Source organism: Sipha flava, unplaced genomic scaffold (assembly GCF_003268045.1).
Source record: "Sipha flava isolate LNK unplaced genomic scaffold, YSA_version1 52565_pilon_pilon, whole genome shotgun sequence".
In the NCBI taxonomy this organism is placed as follows: domain Eukaryota; kingdom Metazoa; phylum Arthropoda; class Insecta; order Hemiptera; family Aphididae; genus Sipha; species Sipha flava.
In genome coordinates this window covers 1,853-23,192 of record NW_020273494.1, presented here as the reverse complement: position 1 = coordinate 23,192, position 21,340 = coordinate 1,853, and the positions used below count along the sequence as shown (strand labels likewise).

Genomic DNA, 21,340 nt, shown 5'->3' with positions numbered 1-21,340 from the left:
GTTCACAGTTCAAAAAAAATTTGTAGCATTGTATAAATGAAATAGTTTGGTGAACTTCTTTCAAAATTGGGATGGGAACAGTCAAGGTGGATTTATAACCTATATATCCACCTTGTGAATAGTTCTCCCGATTTTTGATATATAATAATTGATAACAGTGAACGTGATAAAAATAAAAAAAAGCTAATGCCAACCTCCAAAGTGTAAATAAAATCCCAATTCCTGTTTCGTTTTCCAGCATATAAATGAATAAGTAAATAATTGATTTCATACCAATAGTAATTTTTCGATAAATATATATTGAGAAATTTTGTCTTCTATAAAATAAAATCTTGTTTAGTTAGTTTTTAATCAGTGAAGTTAGATTTTAATCGTTTATTATTTAAATTTAATTCATTGATCATACTTTAATACTTTATATCATAATTTATTTATGTTATGTACTATAATTTACTATACATTTAAGAAGTACATATTTGATTCTACTAATGTCTTATAGTACTAATCAAGTCTTTAATATCCCTATGCGAGTACTAAAGGAATGTTTATTTAAAAAAAAAAAAAAAAAAATAGATTTTAACTTATTAGGATTTTAAAAACCTATCTGGGTCTCAGCAAAGAACTCAAATAAAAGAACTATTCAAGCCTTCCAAAACATCTTTCAACGTGTAATAACGGGTGCACCATGGTCCGTCTCTAATGAGTCATTAAATGTCGACCCCAAATAACCATCTATCAATGAAACTGCTGCTATCTTTTACAAGCGTATCCACTCCAAACTGCAAGAAAATCCAAACCAACTAATAAACGAATTAGCCTCACACTCGTCGGCAACCCAACCAGACGCCTCAAAAGAAACTGGTGCCGCGACCTGTTAACTTAATGATAAGTACTTAAAATATTCAGAGGTGTCACAAATGTGTGATTTCCTCCTCATGTATATAATTTATCCTGTGAACTGTCATTAAAATATTTATATTAGTTATTGTACTCAATGTATAGATTGTAATTCTTCATAATAAAGTCAAATATTTAAAAAAAAAAAAAAATATTTATCGGCTAAAATACTGTCGGCTGGAATATTTTCGGCTGAAATATTTTCAGCAAAATTATTTTCGGAATTTTTATAGCCCTCCCAATGTTTTCAAAACAATTACAGAATAATTATTATCACTTTTAGTGTGATGAGAAATTAGTACTTCAAAAATATGGCGGCTGAATTTTGTTTACATTTAGAAGTGACTATTCTGATTTCATTTATTCTGTGGTAACAGCCTAACAATATGATAGTGGTGAATAAATTACGCGCATGCGCAGAATGCTTAAGGTGTATTCCTGTGCTTAGATGCTCCTATCATTCTTATCAGGGGGAACAATTACCATGTGTACTGATAACAAATTTTCGTGTAGTCTCTATACCATAGAGTAATAATGCTACACTACACTCTCTACAATATAGACTGTAGAGTTTTAGATATTTGATAACCGTGATAATTATAACAGACGTACAAATTTTTTTTTAGATACTCTTCAAATCTTTAATATTTTATCATATTTCTTAATAATATTTTATTATGTTTTACAACTTTTAATTTTATAATAGTTTAATTAAATTATTTGAGCTCACTTTTAGATTATATAAATATAAGCTTTATAATAAATTATAAATTATTCATAATATTGTTGATATAAATGTTTCTATTTTATTAATGAATTATCCAAATGAAATTAATCATAAGGATTGTATGCCTTGTTTAAGAAGATCAAAAAATAAGTTTGTTGTTCTTTCTTTTGTATACATTTTATAAAGAATTTTTTTATTTTTTTTTTTTCAAACAAAAAGATTCTGTTATATATTTTAATTTTTTTTTTTTGTTATTTTAAATTTTCTTTGGTGTATGCAGATACAATTCAAAAATTATTAATGAATGTCTAAAATCTAGAAAAACAGTATGGCCTATTCCACAGATAGTTCAAGTTTTTTTGCCAGATTTTAAAATCAAATCACAGATCAATGAATATTCATTTGAGGTAACTATGAAATTTTATTTTCTTATATTATTTTATTGGTTTATTTAATTAACTGTATTATATTTCATTATATTGTTAGGAAAAAACTTATGGAAGTAGCACAAAGCCGCAATGGCTTGAAAACAATAAAAAAAAAAAAAATATTACAATCGTTTTATTACATTTAAGAATTTATTTTAAACTTTATTTTACAATTTTTATGTCTATTATATGTATATTATTTTTAAAAGTATAACTGTTTTAGTATTTAAAACTAATTTTGAATTTTAAAATATTTACTGAAAAATACTTAATGAAAGATATCTTTTCATTTGGTATAAGTATACCAACCGAAGTACTCTACACTCTAGTATTCTATACACTAGTCTAGGGATTCCCAACCTTTTTTACTTAATGGCACACTTGATCATTTTGAAAATTTCCACGGCACACTTAAATAATAAATAATGAATATACATAATGTAATAATTATATATAATATATTATTATACAATATAATATATATTATAAAAATTTAATGTGACATTTGAGACAGGTGTTTTTTACATAATTCCTCTGTTAGAGGTGAAACAGTTGAAACGATACAAACTGTTAAAGGACAATCAATATCACCTTCCATGTAAATCCAAAACATAAATAATTATCAACATATTTACGTTTAACTTTTAAATTTAAACTTTTACCACTTATTTAAGGTGATTGTTTAATATTAATTTCAATATTTAAATTGTCATTTGCAATAACATCACTACCATATATTAATTTACGCTTTTTTAAAAATCTATTAATTTTTAAATTTAACTTACAATATTTCTTGATCGAAATACCTATACAGTATAATGCGTAACAATTACAGTTACTCAATTCTCATTATAATGAGCACAAGCTATGTTTTCATATAGTTATTATAGTATGTAGTAAAAGTCAACGCAAGTGCTTGTAATACCCGTATTGGGTAGTATCAGATCCTATATAACATTATAGCTATATTATCAGAACATTTTATCATTTTTTATTTTCAAGGGAATTTTGAAGTCAATGCTATCATAAATATAAATTATAATTTTGATTATTATATTTAGTTATGCTTAAAAAAATTATAAAATTGCAAAAATTATACAGCACACCTGAAGAATTTCGCAGCACACAAGTGTGCCATGGCATAGTGGTTAGGAATCCCTGCTCTAGTCCCTAGTACAGTCACTTTGTTCATAATGTTTTGGTTTTTGCTATATGATTGGAATATAAGTTACGAAGGAAATTAAGTTTATGAGTCACCTAAGTATTTATAGATCTGTTATAATTTAAAATATATTTACAAAATTATATTTAATATATTAATATAAATTATGTATATAAACAAAAGAACTAATTTTGTTTTTTTTAATTACAATTTGAAGATCATATTAAATATATTTGTTGAATTACTTATTACCAAGGTTGGGATTTTATAGCACTTAAAATTGCATAAATATGCGCTTTAATATTACCTTAAAAATCACTAAATAAGCTCTAAAAATATGCAATAAAAACAACTAAAAAAAAGGAAATTTATTATTTAATAACTTTATACGAGCACACGAGACAAATGTGGACTATATAAAGCGAATTCTACATTTGTTTTTTGATAATCGGCTATTAATAGGTTTAATAGAAATCGACAAAAAAAAAAACCAACAAAATCAGCAAAAAACAAAAATTAGAATCAAATAACTAAAACAAAATTACTGTATGATATTAAACCTACCTATATATTATCACTGTGATTGTACAGAATTGCATCAACGTAAGTAATCGGTCTATTTACTTAATCTATACATTTATAATTTAATTTAAAATTAAAATTAAAATTTTGAATCTTGAAAATTCGATTAACAAAAATCAAATAACACGTTTATCAAAATAAAATATCATAAAATATGCCTGATTTTGATTAAAACACAGGTAAAAGGCAAAAAAGTCTTGAAAAATCCAAAAAAAGCACTATAAACTAAAAAACGCAAAATATGCAAAAAAAAATTATAATAAAATTTTTTATTTGTGTTATCTAAATCATGAAACACATTTTTAGCTTACTCTGCTATTTTTTAAGTATCTCGTAAGAAATATGCAAATGTTAGAAATTCCCAATCCTGCTTATTACTTTAGAATAGATTTTCCTATGATATTCTTGATTTCAATATTGCATTTATTCATACTAGAAATATTAGAAAGTATCTTTGGTATTATTTTTTTTAATAATTTAAACCAAGTATTAACAATTTTAGAAATTAAAAATATTTTAAAATAAAAAGGTCACTGTTTATAAAATTACCTACATATATTTAACATATAAGTTATATTATGAAGTCATAAAAAATAACTATTAAGTTTATATTTTCAGATTGTAGAATTGATATCTAATGGCGCGTTTGGCAAAGTATACAGAGTGAAAAGATTGAATTCTAATTCTGAATTATATGCAATGAAAATGTTAGAAAAATCATCGGTAACTATTTTTAATATAAAACCAATGTTGTATTTAAAATTTTTACTCTTTGTTTTGTTTAATATTTAATTAGGTATTTATTTTTACAAACAAAAAAGTTATAATTTATACATTGTAGTTTTATACTAATAATTTGTACTTCATAACTATTTTTGAATGGCTGAGTTTTATAAATGTACTACAATTTCAATATTATTCTAATCTTTATTTTAAGGTTTTTAATTATAAATTCTCTATTGGAAAACATAATTAGTATTTATCTATATAATAAGTAAATATTTTTTTTTAAATAAGCTTGAAAATGCTTAGGTCATAAGTGGATATGGGATTAAACAAGTTAAAGATGAAGTAAAGATTCAATCAATATGTGGTCATCATCCATTCATTGTGAACTGTCCATTTTTTTGGCAGAATAGAAATACTATTTTTATTGGTATGTATAGTATCAATATTTTATTTTTGTTGTTTAGAAATGTAATTTAACATTCTTGTATTTTAACTATTGACTTACTTATAAGTTGTAAATAATTTAATCATTTTTTGTGTATATTATATTTGTATTTCAGAATGTTTTATATTAAATATTATAATTTCCCTTCTTATATTTTCAGTTAGTGACTTTGTTGGAGGTGGTGAATTATTGAAATTATTACAAAATCATGGACCTCTTCCTGAAGAATTGTGTCGTATATATTTTGCTGAATTAATTATTATAATAGGTATATTATTATATTATTTTTAATATTACATAATAAGTAACTCACAGTTAACAATTTTTATATGCAAGTATTTAATATCTTACTCTATGTAAAAACATTACTTATAATTTATATTATAGATAATTTTGTACTACTAGTATATAAATTAAAAACATATTTTTATATATTTTCTTTAGTATAATCTGAATGTTTTAAGGAAGTTTATATATATATATATATATATTTATGTTTCATTATATCATATAATTTATATAGTTAGTATTTTCATAAACTTTTATTTAAAAAAATTGTTGTTATATATCTTAAATAATTTAAATCTTTTTATACCATACAATGTATATCTTAATTTAAAAAAATCTACATTACTTAAAAAAAAATGTAGTTGGAGGATTGTAATAATCTTCTGAATTTATAATTATTACAAAAATTGTATATTAATAGGAGGTTAGTTTATAGTGGTCATCATTGTAAATTAATTGTTTTCATACATTTTTAATTTATGACATAATGAAAAATTAAATTTGAGTATAATTTTGAGATTTACCATTGAATATTTTTTATTTAACTATTAGTTTTTACATTTTTAATTTTATACTTACATAAGTTTTTTGTTATTGATTTTGAAAGGACTTCATGACCAAATCAATTTGATCTAAGTTTTAAAATTATTTGAATATATTATACCTAAGTGATATGTATTAATATAGATATTAATAATTATGAGTTAAATTTGTTTATATATTTCTTCATCATTTATAATTAACATAACTTAGTTATATTGGTTATACTTGCACTGAGTATGCAATTTATGAAATGTATGCTGCAAACAGAATAATATGATCACAATATTCACTTATATGTTGGTTTATCAATACTTCCAAACTATCTTGTTTTTATTGCTCAAAAAAATGGCTAACCAGAATCTCTTGAAGATTGATGATAATCAGTAAAGTAATGATTGAAAAAATTACGAAAATGTTTCAGTTGCTTGATTATTTCCTTATCCTAGTCCCTTTAGATGTACTATTTTTTCAGTATTGATAATTTATTCATGTATTAAGATTGGTCTTTGAAATTTAATTTAGTCATTCCTAAATTATATATTTGTATTTATAACATGTGAATAATTAAGGATTTAGAAAATTGTTAATGAATTATCTATGTTTTTCAATTTCAAGATGAAATATTTTAAATTATTAACAATTTAAACTAGAGAAAAAATGAATTTTGATGTACTCAAATTTGTATTACATTTTATTTTGGTTGATATTACATTAATTTTTAAAAACATTTTTTACTACAGATTTTTTACACAATGCTGGAATTATATACAGGGATATAAAACCAGAAAATATACTGTTAGATGAGTATGGGCATCTTCAATTAATTGATTTTGGTTTGGCTAAATGGCTCTCTCATGGCTGTCGTACATCTACGATTTGTGGCACAACTCAGTATATGGGTTAGTAATTAAAAAACTACTACATTGTATGGATGCATTATATTGTTAAATTTGTTTTTTTTTATAGCACCTGAAATTTTTCAGTCTAAACCTTATAATCATGTAGTAGATTGGTGGTCAGCAGGTGTGTTATTATTTCAAATGCTAACAAATCAGGTAAAAATTTTATATGTATATATAATAAACATACATAATATATTCTATAATATAAAATGTGTTCTTTGAACCAGTGACACTAAACTACAAAAAAATGTAGTATAGCGAATATTAAATTTAAAAAGTATCTCATTATCCAGTACACTACTCTTCCTAAAATAATGATCAATGATCATGGTTCTTAAATTATTGATACATCATAATTGTATTGACCATAGTAGAATAGTCAAACAATCAGACAATGAATATTACTATAAAATATACAATATTACAATTTCAAGTTTTGATCATACAATGTTTTTTCTATGATGAATAGTTACATACTTTCATAATACTTACACATGGGTTATGGGTATCAAGCTATGTGTCACCTACCCATTGCCCATATTACCTATCTATCTTCCCCCATAATTCAATATGGTAGTCGCCATACTTGGATATAGGAATCAGCGTCACTGTTCATAAAATATTTGCTATGCATTATACCGATAAAATATTAATCTAATTTACCAGTTTAAGGTTTAAATAGTTTTAACAATTAATTCAGTATTATATTTTATGCATCTACTAGACAAATTATTACCATAATATATTTTAATTTAATTATTTATAATCATAAAAATATTTATTGTTTACATGATTGCGTGTTAATTTTGAATAACACTTTTCACGACAAGATATTTAATACTTTTATTCTATTATAAGAGGGACTATTTAATCAAAGAACACTAATCTTCATTTGATTGATGTTTTTCTTACCTAGTATTATTTTTATATAATTCTGAAGTCATACTAAGTTATTATTACTAACCGGTGGTGGATTTAGGGGGGGGGGAGTTGCTTGGGATTTGAAGCACTCATCGTTCCGCATATTTTTATTAAAATATGGTATGAGTTATTAGAACGCGCGCGCAACAGCGGCAGCGGTCATCTGCGTGCCATGGCGTAGCATACTGGTCGACGACCATGCACAATTTTGAGGTACCTACACTGGTTTTCCGTGATTTTGCTGGCCGCTGTTGTCATGCACAGATCTATATTATCCTAGAGAGAATATACCGAATTCACTGATGTCTGTATTATACTAGATACCGAATTCATGAAGTTTATCATTGGCAATAGTAAATCTCGGCGGCGCACGTTTATTATTTGTCCATCATGTTTTCGGTAGACAAAATAATACATGATCACATATTTATAATTTTATAATACTGAATATGTTATACATATTATCAAATGTGGACCTTTAGTTAAAACTAGTTAAATTAATAGTTAACAAAGTTAAGTTGAAAAGTTAATTTTTTTTCCTTTTTAACATAACTACCTAGTTTATTTTCTAATAAATTTTTTAACTTAGCTAGTTTAATTGACAGTTGAAATAACTTAGCTTTTCGCAGTTGATTTAAAAATAATCTATCAAGTAAAAAATTTTTGAAATTTTTCGTTTATACATAAATATTATTATAAAAATTAAATAATCATATAAAGTAAAATCGTCGCATACACTGTACATCAAATGTCATTAGATTTTGTAGGTTGGGGTTCCACCTTTGGGTATTGGGTTCTGGACGTGGAAATGTTATGTATAAAGAATTTTAACTATAAAGATAAATAAATGCGGTAGTGATGTACAATGTCGTAGTATTTTTCAAACTTTTTGGCTCCGCTTCTGTATATTATGATAAAAAATTCAATAAAATTGATTCTTATAAGCTTCACCTGATAAGTGGAGTTCGATATCTAGTATAATATAGATATCTATGACCGAATTGAACGCACAATACATTTTTAACGGGCAACAGCATGGTCTAAGAAGATAGATCTATATTACATTTATATTATATCTTCTATGACTGTGGACAACGGTGAAGCAAATAGATAAGTCAGCTGCTCGGTTGAACAAACATTAGTTTTTGTATGTTATCTATAATAGCATCATAGAACATGATATTGTGTAATATAAGATGCCTCGTATAATGTTAATTAATAATTGTATGTCATATTGTTTATAATTGTTATATTGATTCATTATGAAATAAATCCAAAATACATGTACATTGCAAGGCTGGTTTTTATCACTGTTTAAGCATCAAATTATTAATTTTTTTTTTGCTCTCAAAATTGTTTATAATAAGTACTTAAGCGCTATTATTAACAAAATAGCACCCACCATAAAAAAAAAATCCTAGATCCGCCATTGTTACTAAGAATGTTAGCAAAATTTCACTTGCGATTTTACTGTTTATTATATTGTTTATTATTAACCTGACTATGAATTTTTAATTCAAAATCGTCCGTACTTCACAAATAAAATAATATTCCAGGCTAAGAATTTATTTATATACTTATATATACATGTCAGTTCATTATATACATTTGTTTTATTTTCGATTCGAAGATATATTTTAAACATATATATGTATATATGTTACGGCTAGTGTCCGAAGGACAGCTAATATTAAGATTAACCGGCTAATCTTAAGTTTATACAATGCTTTTGGCTAATGTAAAAATTTCGGACTTCAGCCACTAAAAACAAATGGATAATCTTAACACTAGACAATAAAACCAACTATAAATTAAAATATACATATAAAAATTAAAAACAATATCGATAAAATCGAAAACTACTTTTTTTTTATTATTTTGATTGTTACATTACAACCATTTCTCGAAAATTTAAATTGATCGAAAAAGTATCACTCACCACATCAGTAACATTTAAACAAAATAATTTTTTGTTTATTCATTTTATTTTTTAATTATACGTTATATATATTATATAACTATTTCATCAAATATAATTAATACTCTTACGTCAAATCAGTATCTTAAGGGATTTTTATGTCTTAATTAAATTGTATATTATTATATATTTTGATTTCTTAAGTTTTGATTTGTTTAGATGGAAAATTTTATATTAAAAATTGTCCACTTCTATTATCTGTTTATCTTTATCATTATTATGTGGTTGATAAAATCATAAATTTAAATTTAAATTTATTATCATACATCATACGAATTTCGCATGAGGCAATAAAAAAAAATTTGCCATATAGTTGATCCTGTTGTGATTTCACGGCAGTTGGTGACCCGCGGCGGTGCACACTCAAAATTCCATATAAAAAATGCGATGGCGGCAGCCAAGAAAGGTGAATAACCAGTTCTGAACTTGAAGTCCAATTTCAAAACCGGTCTGTTTGACCTCCGTTGTAGACAGCAGTTATTCTGTATTATTTTACAGCTATAATAAAATGTGTATTAAAACGCCTTCCTCACTGATTTAACACACATATCGTTTAACAAGTTATGTTACCTGCATCAGCCTATTCCTATATATTGTGCTCCGTTTATTTTTACAATGCCACACAAAATCAATTTAAACTTATACTTTTCTATTTGTAGTTATTAATATTAATGTTATATTAACATAAATCATTTTACCTTATTTCTTTCCATTTAATATACATTTAAAAATGTCTACGTTTTTCTATTTTTAACAGTAAAATATGTACTGAATTATGAAGTTTTTATCGTTCCATATGAATAATTTGTTTGTAAGTAATATTTTTGATGAAAACTTACATTAAAAGATTAATATATTCATTTTATAGTATATTATAATTTTACAAAGGATAATCTAATTGTAAATGCTATTTTTATCAGTTATTTTAATTTTAATAATAAAAAAAATCTATGATCTAATTGATGATGTTGAATGAGTTTGCATGAGTTTCATTTTTTTTGCCACACCTCCAAGTGAACAATTATTTTTAATTTAAAATTTTACGTTCAGATTGTTTGAATGCCTTAGTGAATTGTATTCATTGTATCTACCCCCAATGGATTATAACAATAAAAACCAATTTATTAACCAAGATAGGTTATTTGTGTTATGCATTTATGCCTTGCGCATTTCAAATTAATGTTTGTGAATTTTTCATATTTTACTTATTCAAATTAAAACATGAATTATAGTTTTAACTGTCGACATGAGTGCACCTAAATTGCCTATACAAAACGCCTTCTCAAACTTATTTTATGTAATTATATTTTCATTGGTTACATAATTTATAATTTTGTTGCACTTAATAGCAAATGTATATAGATTTATAGCGTGATATGCATTTGTTTCATATACTTAATTGTAATACTATACATCCATCATAAAACAAATCATTATTAAATAATACAATTAAAATGCAACAGCAATCATTGTATTTGACTAGCTTTAAGTTTTATTATTATAGGAATTATTAAACAATAAACAAACACAATTTTAAGAAATCGTTTAATATTCTATTGTTGATATATGATGACAATCTGTCATTGTATAATAAATTAGGTACATTATGTGTAATTAGTTAAATACTATTATTTAACAACCTAATAGCTAAGTAGAAACTTAAAACTAACATAGTATTCATGTTTTTGTTCATTTAAATTATTATAAATACGTAGCCTATAAATAAATTATTTATAAATTGATATCACACTGAAGAATGACTGAATAAATAGCAAATTAATTTCCCTACAAATCATTTCAATTGTAAAAAGTCATATTATTATTATTTGTATGCATTTTTTTTTTAAATTAAGTTTAATTATAAATGAACTGTATTGGTTCATGATTTTTGGGAATGAAATTATAGATTATAGGTACATGATTTTGTGTATTTAATTTGTATGACAAATGTTATTGTTTGTTTGTGTTGGACGTTATTGTGGTCCTTTTGATGGTTGATTGGTTTACATTGCTATTCAGTCTTGTCATTTTGATTACCTAGGTGGATTTCTTTTGTGTTTTCATTTTCTTCATAATGGAGTCGGGATGTTTTCTTTCTTTGACAGCGTCTCGTTTGTTTACGGAGTGTTCTTTCTTTTCGTCTTTGGCGGGTTCTTGTTTTGTTGGCTCTTCCGCCGAACTTTGTTCTGATGGCTTTGGTGCTTCAGCTGGAGTTTCAGATTTTATCTGTTCTGCAGGTTTTGCTTCTTCAGCTGGTTTTTCTTGTTCTACTGGTTTTGAGTTTTCTTCCGATACCACAGCAGCTGATTTTTGGCTATCGTCAACTGGCTTGATTTCTGATTGAGCAGTTGGTTCTGCGGTGTAAGCATCTTTGGCGGGTTCATTAACCTTTTCGGTTTCATGTGTAGCTACTGGATCGGCCACTGGCACTGCGGGAGATACTTTAGTCTCAGATACTTCACTAGCAGCTGGAATTGGGTTTTCAATAAGCTTTGCAGGTTCAGCGGCTTTAGCTGGTTCCGCAGCAGCTTTGTTCTCGGTCTGTGGAACAGATTCAGAAGGTTTGACTTCTTCGCTTGTTGCTGGAGCAGAAGCTGGGACAGTAGTTGGAGCAGCAGCTGGGTCAGCTTGAATTGGTGCTGATTGTTCCACTTGATTGGTTTCAATGGATTGTTGTGTTGCCTTAGAGTCTTGAGATTCAGTTGGGTTGAGTGGTAAAGCTACAGGTGGTTCGCTACTAGGCTTAACTGCCTCTGGTTCAGCTTTTAAATCACCGGAAGGTTTGGCTTCTGGTTTAGCTTCAGCAAGCAACTCAGTTTCGGCCTTAGCATCAGTTGCTGGTACATTTTCAGTAACTTGTGGCACGGTATTTTCGATTTTCTTTTCGTCATCGTTTGTTGGTGCTACAGCATCATTTTCGGGTTTGGCTTCAACAACAGCTGCAGGTTTTGACTCGCTTTCGGGTTTTGGTACACTGACCACTTCCGATTTTGGGTCGTTCTCGGGTTTCTGTTCAACTGAAGGTTTTGATTCGCTTTCTGACTTAACGTCACTAGTGGAAGGCTTGACTTCAGCTTCAGGCTTAGCATCGCTTTCGGGCTTAACACCACTTACTGCAGAAGCTAAATTGCTTTCTTGTTTGCTATCTATCTGCTTCTGAGGTGAAACTTCAGATGGTACTGCTTGTGGTACTTCCCCAACAGGCATGGATTGGGTGCTCCAGAAAAGAGCTCCAAATAAGCAGAGTCCCAAAATTACAGTTTTCATTCTGTAATAAATTGATTAACAATCATGTTAAATATATATTCATTAAGGACCATTTTCACACAGTTTTTTTTATCGACTGCCTATTAAAACTAGTATTTAATTAAAAATATTAATTATGGTTTATGAAATAAAATAAAATAAATTTTAAACATCATTGCGTCATATATACTTTTTAAATTAATGTAAAATATGACACATAAATAATTTACAATATCCTTCATTTTATTATATTTTTCGATTTCATATATTGTATATTATGTAATAGTTTATTATCTTTAAATCATAATATTAGCACATTAAAAATTTGGATATTTCAAAAAATGTCATTGAAAAAAATTCAATAAAATATAGAATTGTTTTTTAGTAATAATTAACAAGACATAAAATCAACAATATTGAAAAGGAATTTTAAACGTTTTTCAAATAGGTTGAGGAAATTTTGTTTTAAATTAAGAACCTACTACAATTTTAGTTTTAATTATATTGTTTTTATAATTTATTTTTATCAACTTTTGATAATCTTTCAAAATCACTAAAATAAAGTGCTATTTGTGTTATTTAAATTCATATATATATATTTTCTTCTAAAACAATTATTGCATTTTAGTTTTATTTGACTTTATTCCTCGGGTCTTGTGATATTTTGTAATTTAAGATAATTGTATATATTTTTTAATTACATTACTTTTTTATCACATTAATTTTGAAAACTAAGTATGTTTCACTTTAATATTTATAAATTTTATTTTTGTGATATGTGTTCATGATATAATAGAGTAATTATAAAAATATTTTAAAACAAGTTTAAATTTTTACTATTTGCTATCTACCATATATATATATATATATTAATAATTCTTTATTTTAGTAATATGTTTTATTTTAATTTTCTCGAACACTGCAGTTTTTAATAATCCTAAAATAAATTATTTATCGATCGCAGTTTTAAGATTGTTTATTTTTATACGAAAAAAAAAAATAAAAAAATTTCAAATTTTAAAACATATTTTATATTAATTTATCTGTTACAAAAAACATTAATGGAATTAATTATTATTATTATTATTATTAGAAATTATTATTGGTTGCAAGCTGCTTGATATTATTATTGCAAGCACAATTATATGATAAAAAATGATTTACTAAAATAAGTAAGATTTCAAAAATATATTTTACTGTATATTTTCTACGGAAAATGTTCTTATTTTAAAATCATAAAATATTTCCTAAGCTCTTGATTATTTTTTTTTCATGGTTATCATAGTAATATTGGTTTATTTTTTGAATGGATATTGTATTTTTGCATAAATGTAATTTTAAATAAACAAAATTATTTAAAAAAAAATTAAACGAAATTTTAAACTATTTAAAATTTATAATATAATATTGGCAAAATAAAAAAAAGTAATAGTAAAATAATATTTTACCTGGCTGTAGTTTGTATGTAAAACGCTGTTTAAAATAAAATCACGACACCGGGATATTTTGTGCGAAACCAAATTGTTTTTATTCTATACCGCTGTATTTCACTATTCACTGATCGCAATGTTGTATCGGCAAAAAAGTTGTGTTCAGGTTTGCGCGTGATACTTGTGTAACGTTGCGCATACAATGAGCTACCTCTTTATAAGTAGTACCTCGGCGCAACACACGCACCCCCGGCTGCATCGCTAGCACACTGCTGCCACCACTCGGCGGCTTGTCCGAACAGAAAAATTGAAAACCAATAGTTACGCAGCAACTATATCTGTTAATGCATCGCTTTGTTTCTAAAGATAAAAGTTGTATTTCTTCGTTCATATGTTTTGTTTAATGTTCAATTATATTATCATATCATATCATATTTTTTTTTTATCTGATCGTTACTTATTTTATAAAAAATATATATATAAAATAAAAGAGATACGTGAACTACTGAAAAATAAATCCTTATCAAAACATATATGTTTCGGTGTTTCTATATATTTCGAAATTTATATAATTATTATTATTAATTTTATTAAGGATTTAACAGTTTATATTTATATATCGCTCATAATATGTGCATATTATGTACATATTGTTTATGTACTTTTTATAATCCATCTCTTATAACTAATATTTCATTTTAATAAAAGTTACATTAAATCAATAAAGTTATTATTTTTTTTATTGGGTGTTTTACTGTCACATTTAGCGCATTTAGAAATAGTTGAAGAAAATTGTCTTGAATGCTGAACCTATTGAATTATTTTTGATTAATCAGTTATACAATTAAACGGATTAAGTTTAATTTTTTTACTTATTTATGTTGACTCTCGTAATTTATTTAAATATTATAATTTAACAATGTTATCCCAATGATCCATTTTTTTAAGTAATACATTTTTTTATTTAGGTTTTACTAATCAAATTATTGTTTGAACCAGAATTTAATTTTATAAGTGTCCATACATTTTCTAAGTATATATATGTGTGTGTATGTGTTCACTGTACCTGTATAATCGTTTGGTTTATTTGTGTTGTAATATTCTAACATAAATTAGCTACGCCTTTGTAACCAAGATAACAACTTTATAAACCAATAGACCCTAATGTATCCGAAACATATACTTAGTATTTTGTAATAATCTTTCTCGTAAAAGTTCATGGTTGTGTTAACCAACCACAATTAATGTTTATTTTACAATTGACATATGAAATATTATGGACTGATTTATGGTCTCATACAATTCTGAGATATTGTACGAGTACTCGCAACTAGTCGATTTACTCATTTTTTCAACCGACTAAATAATTTTTCTTGTTTCTTATATATCTTATTTGTTAGAAACCTATAACTCAAATAATAATATTCAGTTTATATTTTTATAATACTTTGTTAAAATAATTAAATACAAGCGTAGTGATTGAATTATTTAAATTATTTATATGATACGAATAATCCTGTTGTAATTGTAAATGTTACAGTAAAATATATTTTATCCTTAGTGAATATTGGCAGTTTTTATCACTATAACTAATTAATTTATAATATATATATAGATATATATATATTATTATTATTGATTTTTACGATAGCAAATAACGAATACAATGAAGATTTTATTGGATTTTGAATGAGCTATTATTATTGTCATTATAAATACATTGGATAGTGTCTTGCTATTGTTTAATTTTAAATTTTAATTCTGAATATTGTAAAAAATTGAGCTATTTAATCCTAATATTTTATAAATATCATTTTTTGAAAAAGATACTTATATTATATCATTATAAAATTAAATGAGAAAAAGAAAGTCTTTCGCTTGAAATAATTTTTTTAACTAACATTTCTTGAATTTTTCATTGATAACAAGAGCATCTGACTTATTCAAAAGATGACGCAGATCTTTTAATCAAACAATATTATTATAAAAATACTATAAAAAGTATACATCAAGGAAAAATAATTATAAAAGAGTACCTGAAAAAAAGTACTTCGTGTGAACATATATATATGAAATCATCTAGAAAAGTATCATGTTTACTCGCGGTGTACTTCGTTATTGTTTTATTTTTCTGTGATAGTTTCATTGATTGTTTCAACATTATTTATTAAATAAAATATGTTTCAATGATGTGTATTTGTTTATTTTTAGTTGAAATTTAATTGAAATATGTATATTTTGTCAATTATTATTTTACTAAACAATAGATACTTTACATATATTATCCCTAAGATTTTGAGTATCATGTATTTATATTTTGGTTTCGTATTTAATAACTTAGTAACTGTTAAAATCATACATTTTTTTTCAATGTTTCATATATGAATTATGCTTTGTCTTTAAATATATTTAAACCGTTGATCAAAATATATATTTGAAAATTGGTTTTCACATATTTACTTCGATTGAGTGAGGAGCTCATATAATATCTTATTAACTATGGAAAAATCTAAATTTCCTTGGAGAATTGAGTTGAGTGTTGTTAAAATTAAATTAAATTAAAAAAGTATCATTAAAATACTAAGTGCACCAACTGTTAGTGTGTTCTCTAAAACAAATTAAAACATACTAATAACAAATACTTAGTTTGTCAATTTTCGGATTTTATTTTCATAAACTTTACTTTAATTTCAACCTATATTTCTGACCCGAATTCCGAACTTTTCAAATATTGATTTTCGGTCTTTTGGAATAGATAATTTATGGTTTGTCCTTTTCCTTCGTTTTTGGTCCAAACCTAATACGTTATTCACGTATGCTGTGTAAACTAATAATTTCCCACTAATCGACATATTTTTTTTTAAAACGCAGTAGAACCGGAAATTCTACATGCATATATTTTAATATAAGCATGTACAGAAAAATATCTTTCTCTTAAAAAAAAAAAAATGTTAATGAATAATGTAAGTATTTTTATTGTAATTTTTATGAGTAAACGTCCTAAGTAGGTTGGATAATTTTTTATAAGATATTTATTCTTGGCATTTTTAGTTTAACTCTTAAATCTTCTTTATAACGTGCAAATGGTAATCAATTTAAATTAAATTGCATCAAGTCTGGTAATTAGAAATAACGTAGAAGTATGATAATTAATTTATTTAATAAACAAATAATGGTATGAGCTAATGAATTCCATTTATTCATATTTCAAACAGGTTTTCTATTTCCTAATTATTCATTTGAAATTGGTTTTGATGAAAATATGCATTATAGTCTACTAATCAACTATAAACATTAACTATTTATAGGCGTATAGTGAATGTTAATGTATGAATATGATAAGTAACTTGTTAAATTTGGTATGTATCAAAAAAAATCATTAATTTAAAATTAGACATTAAAAAATATGATTGTTAATTTTCATTATATTTTATTGAATAAATAATTAGTTAGCTTATGTACTTATGTCACAAACATTTTAACAGCCCCATTTCTCTTAAGCGTTAATATTTTATGTAACCTCACTTCATGTATAACTATAATTTAATATCCTATATTCGTGCTGTCAAGAAAAAACATTATGATAACTTAAGCAAACAATATATGATTTGTAATTTAAAAAAATTTAAAAAACCATTAATTATTTTCTGGAATAAATTTTGTTTAATTCATTATTATTAGATAGTTATAATAAATAAAAAAAATTAAGATCTTATTGATTTTAAATTTTCATAAATAATTCAAATAATTGATACATGGTTACAATTTTAACATAAATGATAAATTATGGTCATTCCGTTTAAATAAATAAGTCCTATTTCAGAATATAAAATAAGCAATTGGTTCAATTCAAAATATCAATTTTTTATTTTTTAAAAAGTTACATAATTATGTATTGAATATATTTAGCCATTTAGGACACTCGGCTCTAGAGTACAAGTTTTCCACCTACAGCAATTTTGAAAAACCTAGCCAATTTATTGCCGTCCATTAAATGTTGTTATCTTTTAAACTCATCAGACGGTTTTTGTTTTCAAGATTCCCTATTGTGTGAATGTATTATTTTTTATTTATTTTATTTTTTTAACGGTCCATTGCCAATCTGTGTTCTATATCTTGGCTAAATAGTATCCTATTATTTTGTTAACCCTTTATTAAAGTAAACGCACATTAACTTTTGCGTGTTTGGCCTGCAGGTTTATTCTCGGGAACATTCCGTATGTTTTTTTCGATGGTACATTAATACAAAATAAAGACAGCTGAAGATTATTCCATAACCTTACGTTCCGGAACACCTTAAGATGAAGTTAAAAAAATAAACGAATGTAATATTTAATGTTCTTAATCATCGAATAAATTATTTCGACCAATAAATATATCGGAGATATATTTATACAAATAAATATACAAAAAGTATACAAATAAACCATACTGATGAAGTGCATACATGTGTGTTTCGATGAAAGGGTCCATCTTACATTATTTTCTGTTTTAATTTGTATTTGATTTTATTAATAGGCATTTTGACATTGTGTTTTACCTATGTACATATTAACCTTTGATGTTTGATCTACATATGTGTGTATACAATTATACATTCTTTATAGCGTGTCGGCCACTACATTACTATCATATCAGTGCAATAACGTTCTTAGTAAAGTTTTTATTATTACCATAAGAACGCGAATGGTCATAGCGCATTTAAGTTGAGGAAGATAGAGTGTGTACTGAAAAACATGTAAAACTGGTTTAGTCGGTCTGACTAATTATTATAAATTCGTCAGAAAGGTCAAAATTAAATATAACGGGATCACTGTAATAATATTAACTGTACTATCTATTTTTAGCTATAACGATGAATATGTTATTTATATGCAAGTAGATAAGTTGATCTTCTATGCTTACTGCAAAAAGTATCTTGATGCAATTTAAAAATAATATTACAAGGTATATTTCATTAAATTCTAAGTATAATTACACATATTGAGTTATTTATACTATGCAAATGAGTGCATTCGTTTTTATGGAGTGTTGTTTGTGTACTTTAATTTTCTTTTTAAATTATAAAATTAATCATCTATTGTATTAATAATCTCTGTATTTTAATCGATAAATCATGATATATCATCAGTTATTATTTGAAACTCAAAACTCAAAACATGACTTAAGTAATTACATTATAAATATATTTATTTTAATTTTATGTCGTTGTCTTCGATTTTTCATTGGTAGAAATTATCATTTACGAAAAGATGTATTTGGGATTTAAATAAGTGTGGACGGATGTAAACAGTAGTAATTAAGTATTATTTTCTACAACTGCATTACTTCTCTACAATTTTTCTTGTCTTATTATTTTTTTTTACTAAATCATTTTTCGTAACACCACATTGCATATATCCACATATTTTACCCCTTTCGAACTAATATTGATAAAACCACGAATACCAATATAATTATAACAGAAGGAAGATCCATTATGTAATTATGACAATTATTCATTAGATTTAAAAAATAAGATACACGGAATTCATATTTAGTAGTAAAATATAATTTAATCATTATAAAAACGTAAACAAGACCGTAGTTCGTGTGGAAATATTAATGAAAAACCTAAGTACAACACGTTCGCATTAAGTCCAAAATGGTTAGTTAAGTCTGTACTACGTTACAGAAGTTAACTAACTAAAATAATAACGTTATCTTAATTTTATTTAGCAATTAATATTGGTATACATTTCAAGTTCAGTACGATAAACAGTACCTATCGATTTATTTCGAAAAAACTTAGCATTACAGCTCATTGGAAATTTTTGATTCAAAATACGAGAAACATATAACATAGCTCTGATTTGGCAATAAATGGTTAATTCGTGTTCAAGCAGTCAAATCAGGATAAATTACTAACAGATAAATTCAGGAAGTCAAAATATTAGTAAAACCTATTAAAAAATTGAATATGATAATATAAAATAATGACAAAATTAAGTGAAATTATTAATTCTTCTTTGAATTCAACAATACCATTTTTTTCTCTTTTAAATTAAGAATAATAGTTATTCATGTGATCTGAAACATGTCACCCATGTCTCTCATGTGTATTGTTTATACTTTTACATTGTATTTATACTTCATGATTTTTTTTTTTTGGCATTATATTATTTACATTCTTAAATAAAGAGTCTTCTTGTTTCCACTTCATTGATCAAGTTCATGGTAATAGTACTTAAATTGCATCAGGAAGAACAAAGTCACGATCATTCAAAAATTCCAAATAATTATTTGTCGATTAAATAAAATCGCACCATCTTGGCGCCCATCGTGTTCTTAGAACAACCCGTTTTAATAGGCCAACACGTATACAGCCGGTTCATGATTAAGATTATACTCCAAAATACACCTGGAGCCTTGAAAATTATTATTTACGAGTTTGTTGAATAAAAAAAATATATTCATAATACATATTTTCTTTCTTCTAATCACAATAAAATTGTTACGAAATTATATTATCTTCAACCTTCAACATTTTACAACACCAGCGATTTAAATGATCGGCTTGTTTTTAAACATAAAACTAATTACTGGTTCTCCGATAAAACCTGATAAACTTGACTTTTTAAGTTTTCTAAGTCGGAAGTGTATATTTTATTGTTTCTTGACCTATTTTCGTCAGGAAAATATATAGGGTGTTGGTTTATATTCAAAACCATAATACAATTGGTTTCATTTTTTATCACTTCAGTATTTTATAAAAACCATCATATATTGTAATATTTAATTTTTGTGTAAAAAGTATTACTGTTTTTTTTTTTTACTTTTTCTCGTTAAAACTTGTTTATATCTTATTATGTTAAATCTTAATTTGTCATATATTTATTTAAATTATTATTATAAAATTATATTGATGTATAAACATGTACGTTATAATTCATAACTTTGTGGCAAAAGTATTGGGTACCAGCCTCTTTCATTTAACTTTCTTATTAAATTCATGTAAATATCAAAGAAATTTAAAACGTTTAATACTTTGTATCTGTTAGTAAATTAGTTTTTCCATATTCT

At 25.2% G+C, this 21,340-nt stretch overlaps 2 protein-coding genes across 4 annotated transcripts; one reads left to right on the top strand and one right to left on the bottom strand.

Annotated features, from left to right (window-relative positions):
- Positions 1–1,659: 1,659 nt before the first annotated feature.
- LOC112690885 (serine/threonine-protein kinase S6KL) lies at positions 1,660–18,628 on the top strand. Of its 3 annotated transcripts, none has more exons than XM_025564991.1 (8): positions 1,660–1,774; positions 1,905–2,031; positions 4,415–4,519; positions 4,829–4,952; positions 5,131–5,238; positions 6,542–6,700; positions 6,768–6,856; positions 9,942–10,204. In XM_025564991.1, exons 1-8 carry the CDS (start codon positions 1,710–1,712, stop codon positions 10,014–10,016), a joined length of 852 nt encoding a protein of 283 aa, XP_025420776.1. In that variant the 5' UTR covers positions 1,660–1,709; the 3' UTR covers positions 10,017–10,204. The 3 variants fall into 3 exon arrangements, with proteins under 3 accessions (XP_025420776.1, XP_025420777.1, XP_025420779.1); XM_025564992.1 differs by lacking the exon at positions 9,942–10,204 and adding an exon at positions 18,475–18,628 and having other exon boundaries at positions 1,661–1,774; XM_025564994.1 differs by having other exon boundaries at positions 1,662–1,774; positions 9,916–9,983.
- Positions 11,438–14,492, bottom strand: LOC112690884 (protein bangles and beads-like). The gene is made up of 2 exons (XM_025564990.1): positions 14,297–14,492; positions 11,438–12,870 (listed from the first exon to the last, which is right to left on the bottom strand). Exon 2 carries the CDS (start codon positions 12,867–12,869, stop codon positions 11,640–11,642), a length of 1,230 nt encoding a protein of 409 aa, XP_025420775.1. The 5' UTR covers position 12,870; positions 14,297–14,492; the 3' UTR covers positions 11,438–11,639.
- Positions 18,629–21,340: the final 2,712 nt, after the last annotated feature.

Coding starts and splice junctions, on each gene's coding strand:
- LOC112690884 (XM_025564990.1), bottom strand. CDS start 12,869: ATGAAAACTGTAATTTTGGGACTCTGCTTATTTGGAGCTCTTTTCTGG.
- LOC112690885 (XM_025564991.1), top strand. CDS start 1,710: ATGAATTATCCAAATGAAATTAATCATAAGGATTGTATGCCTTGTTTA. Junction 1,775..1,904: donor TTAAGAAGATCAAAAAATAA/GTTTGTTGTTCT, acceptor TGGTGTATGCAG/ATACAATTCAAAAATTATTA. Junction 6,701..6,767: donor TGGCACAACTCAGTATATGG/GTTAGTAATTAA, acceptor TTTTTTTTATAG/CACCTGAAATTTTTCAGTCT.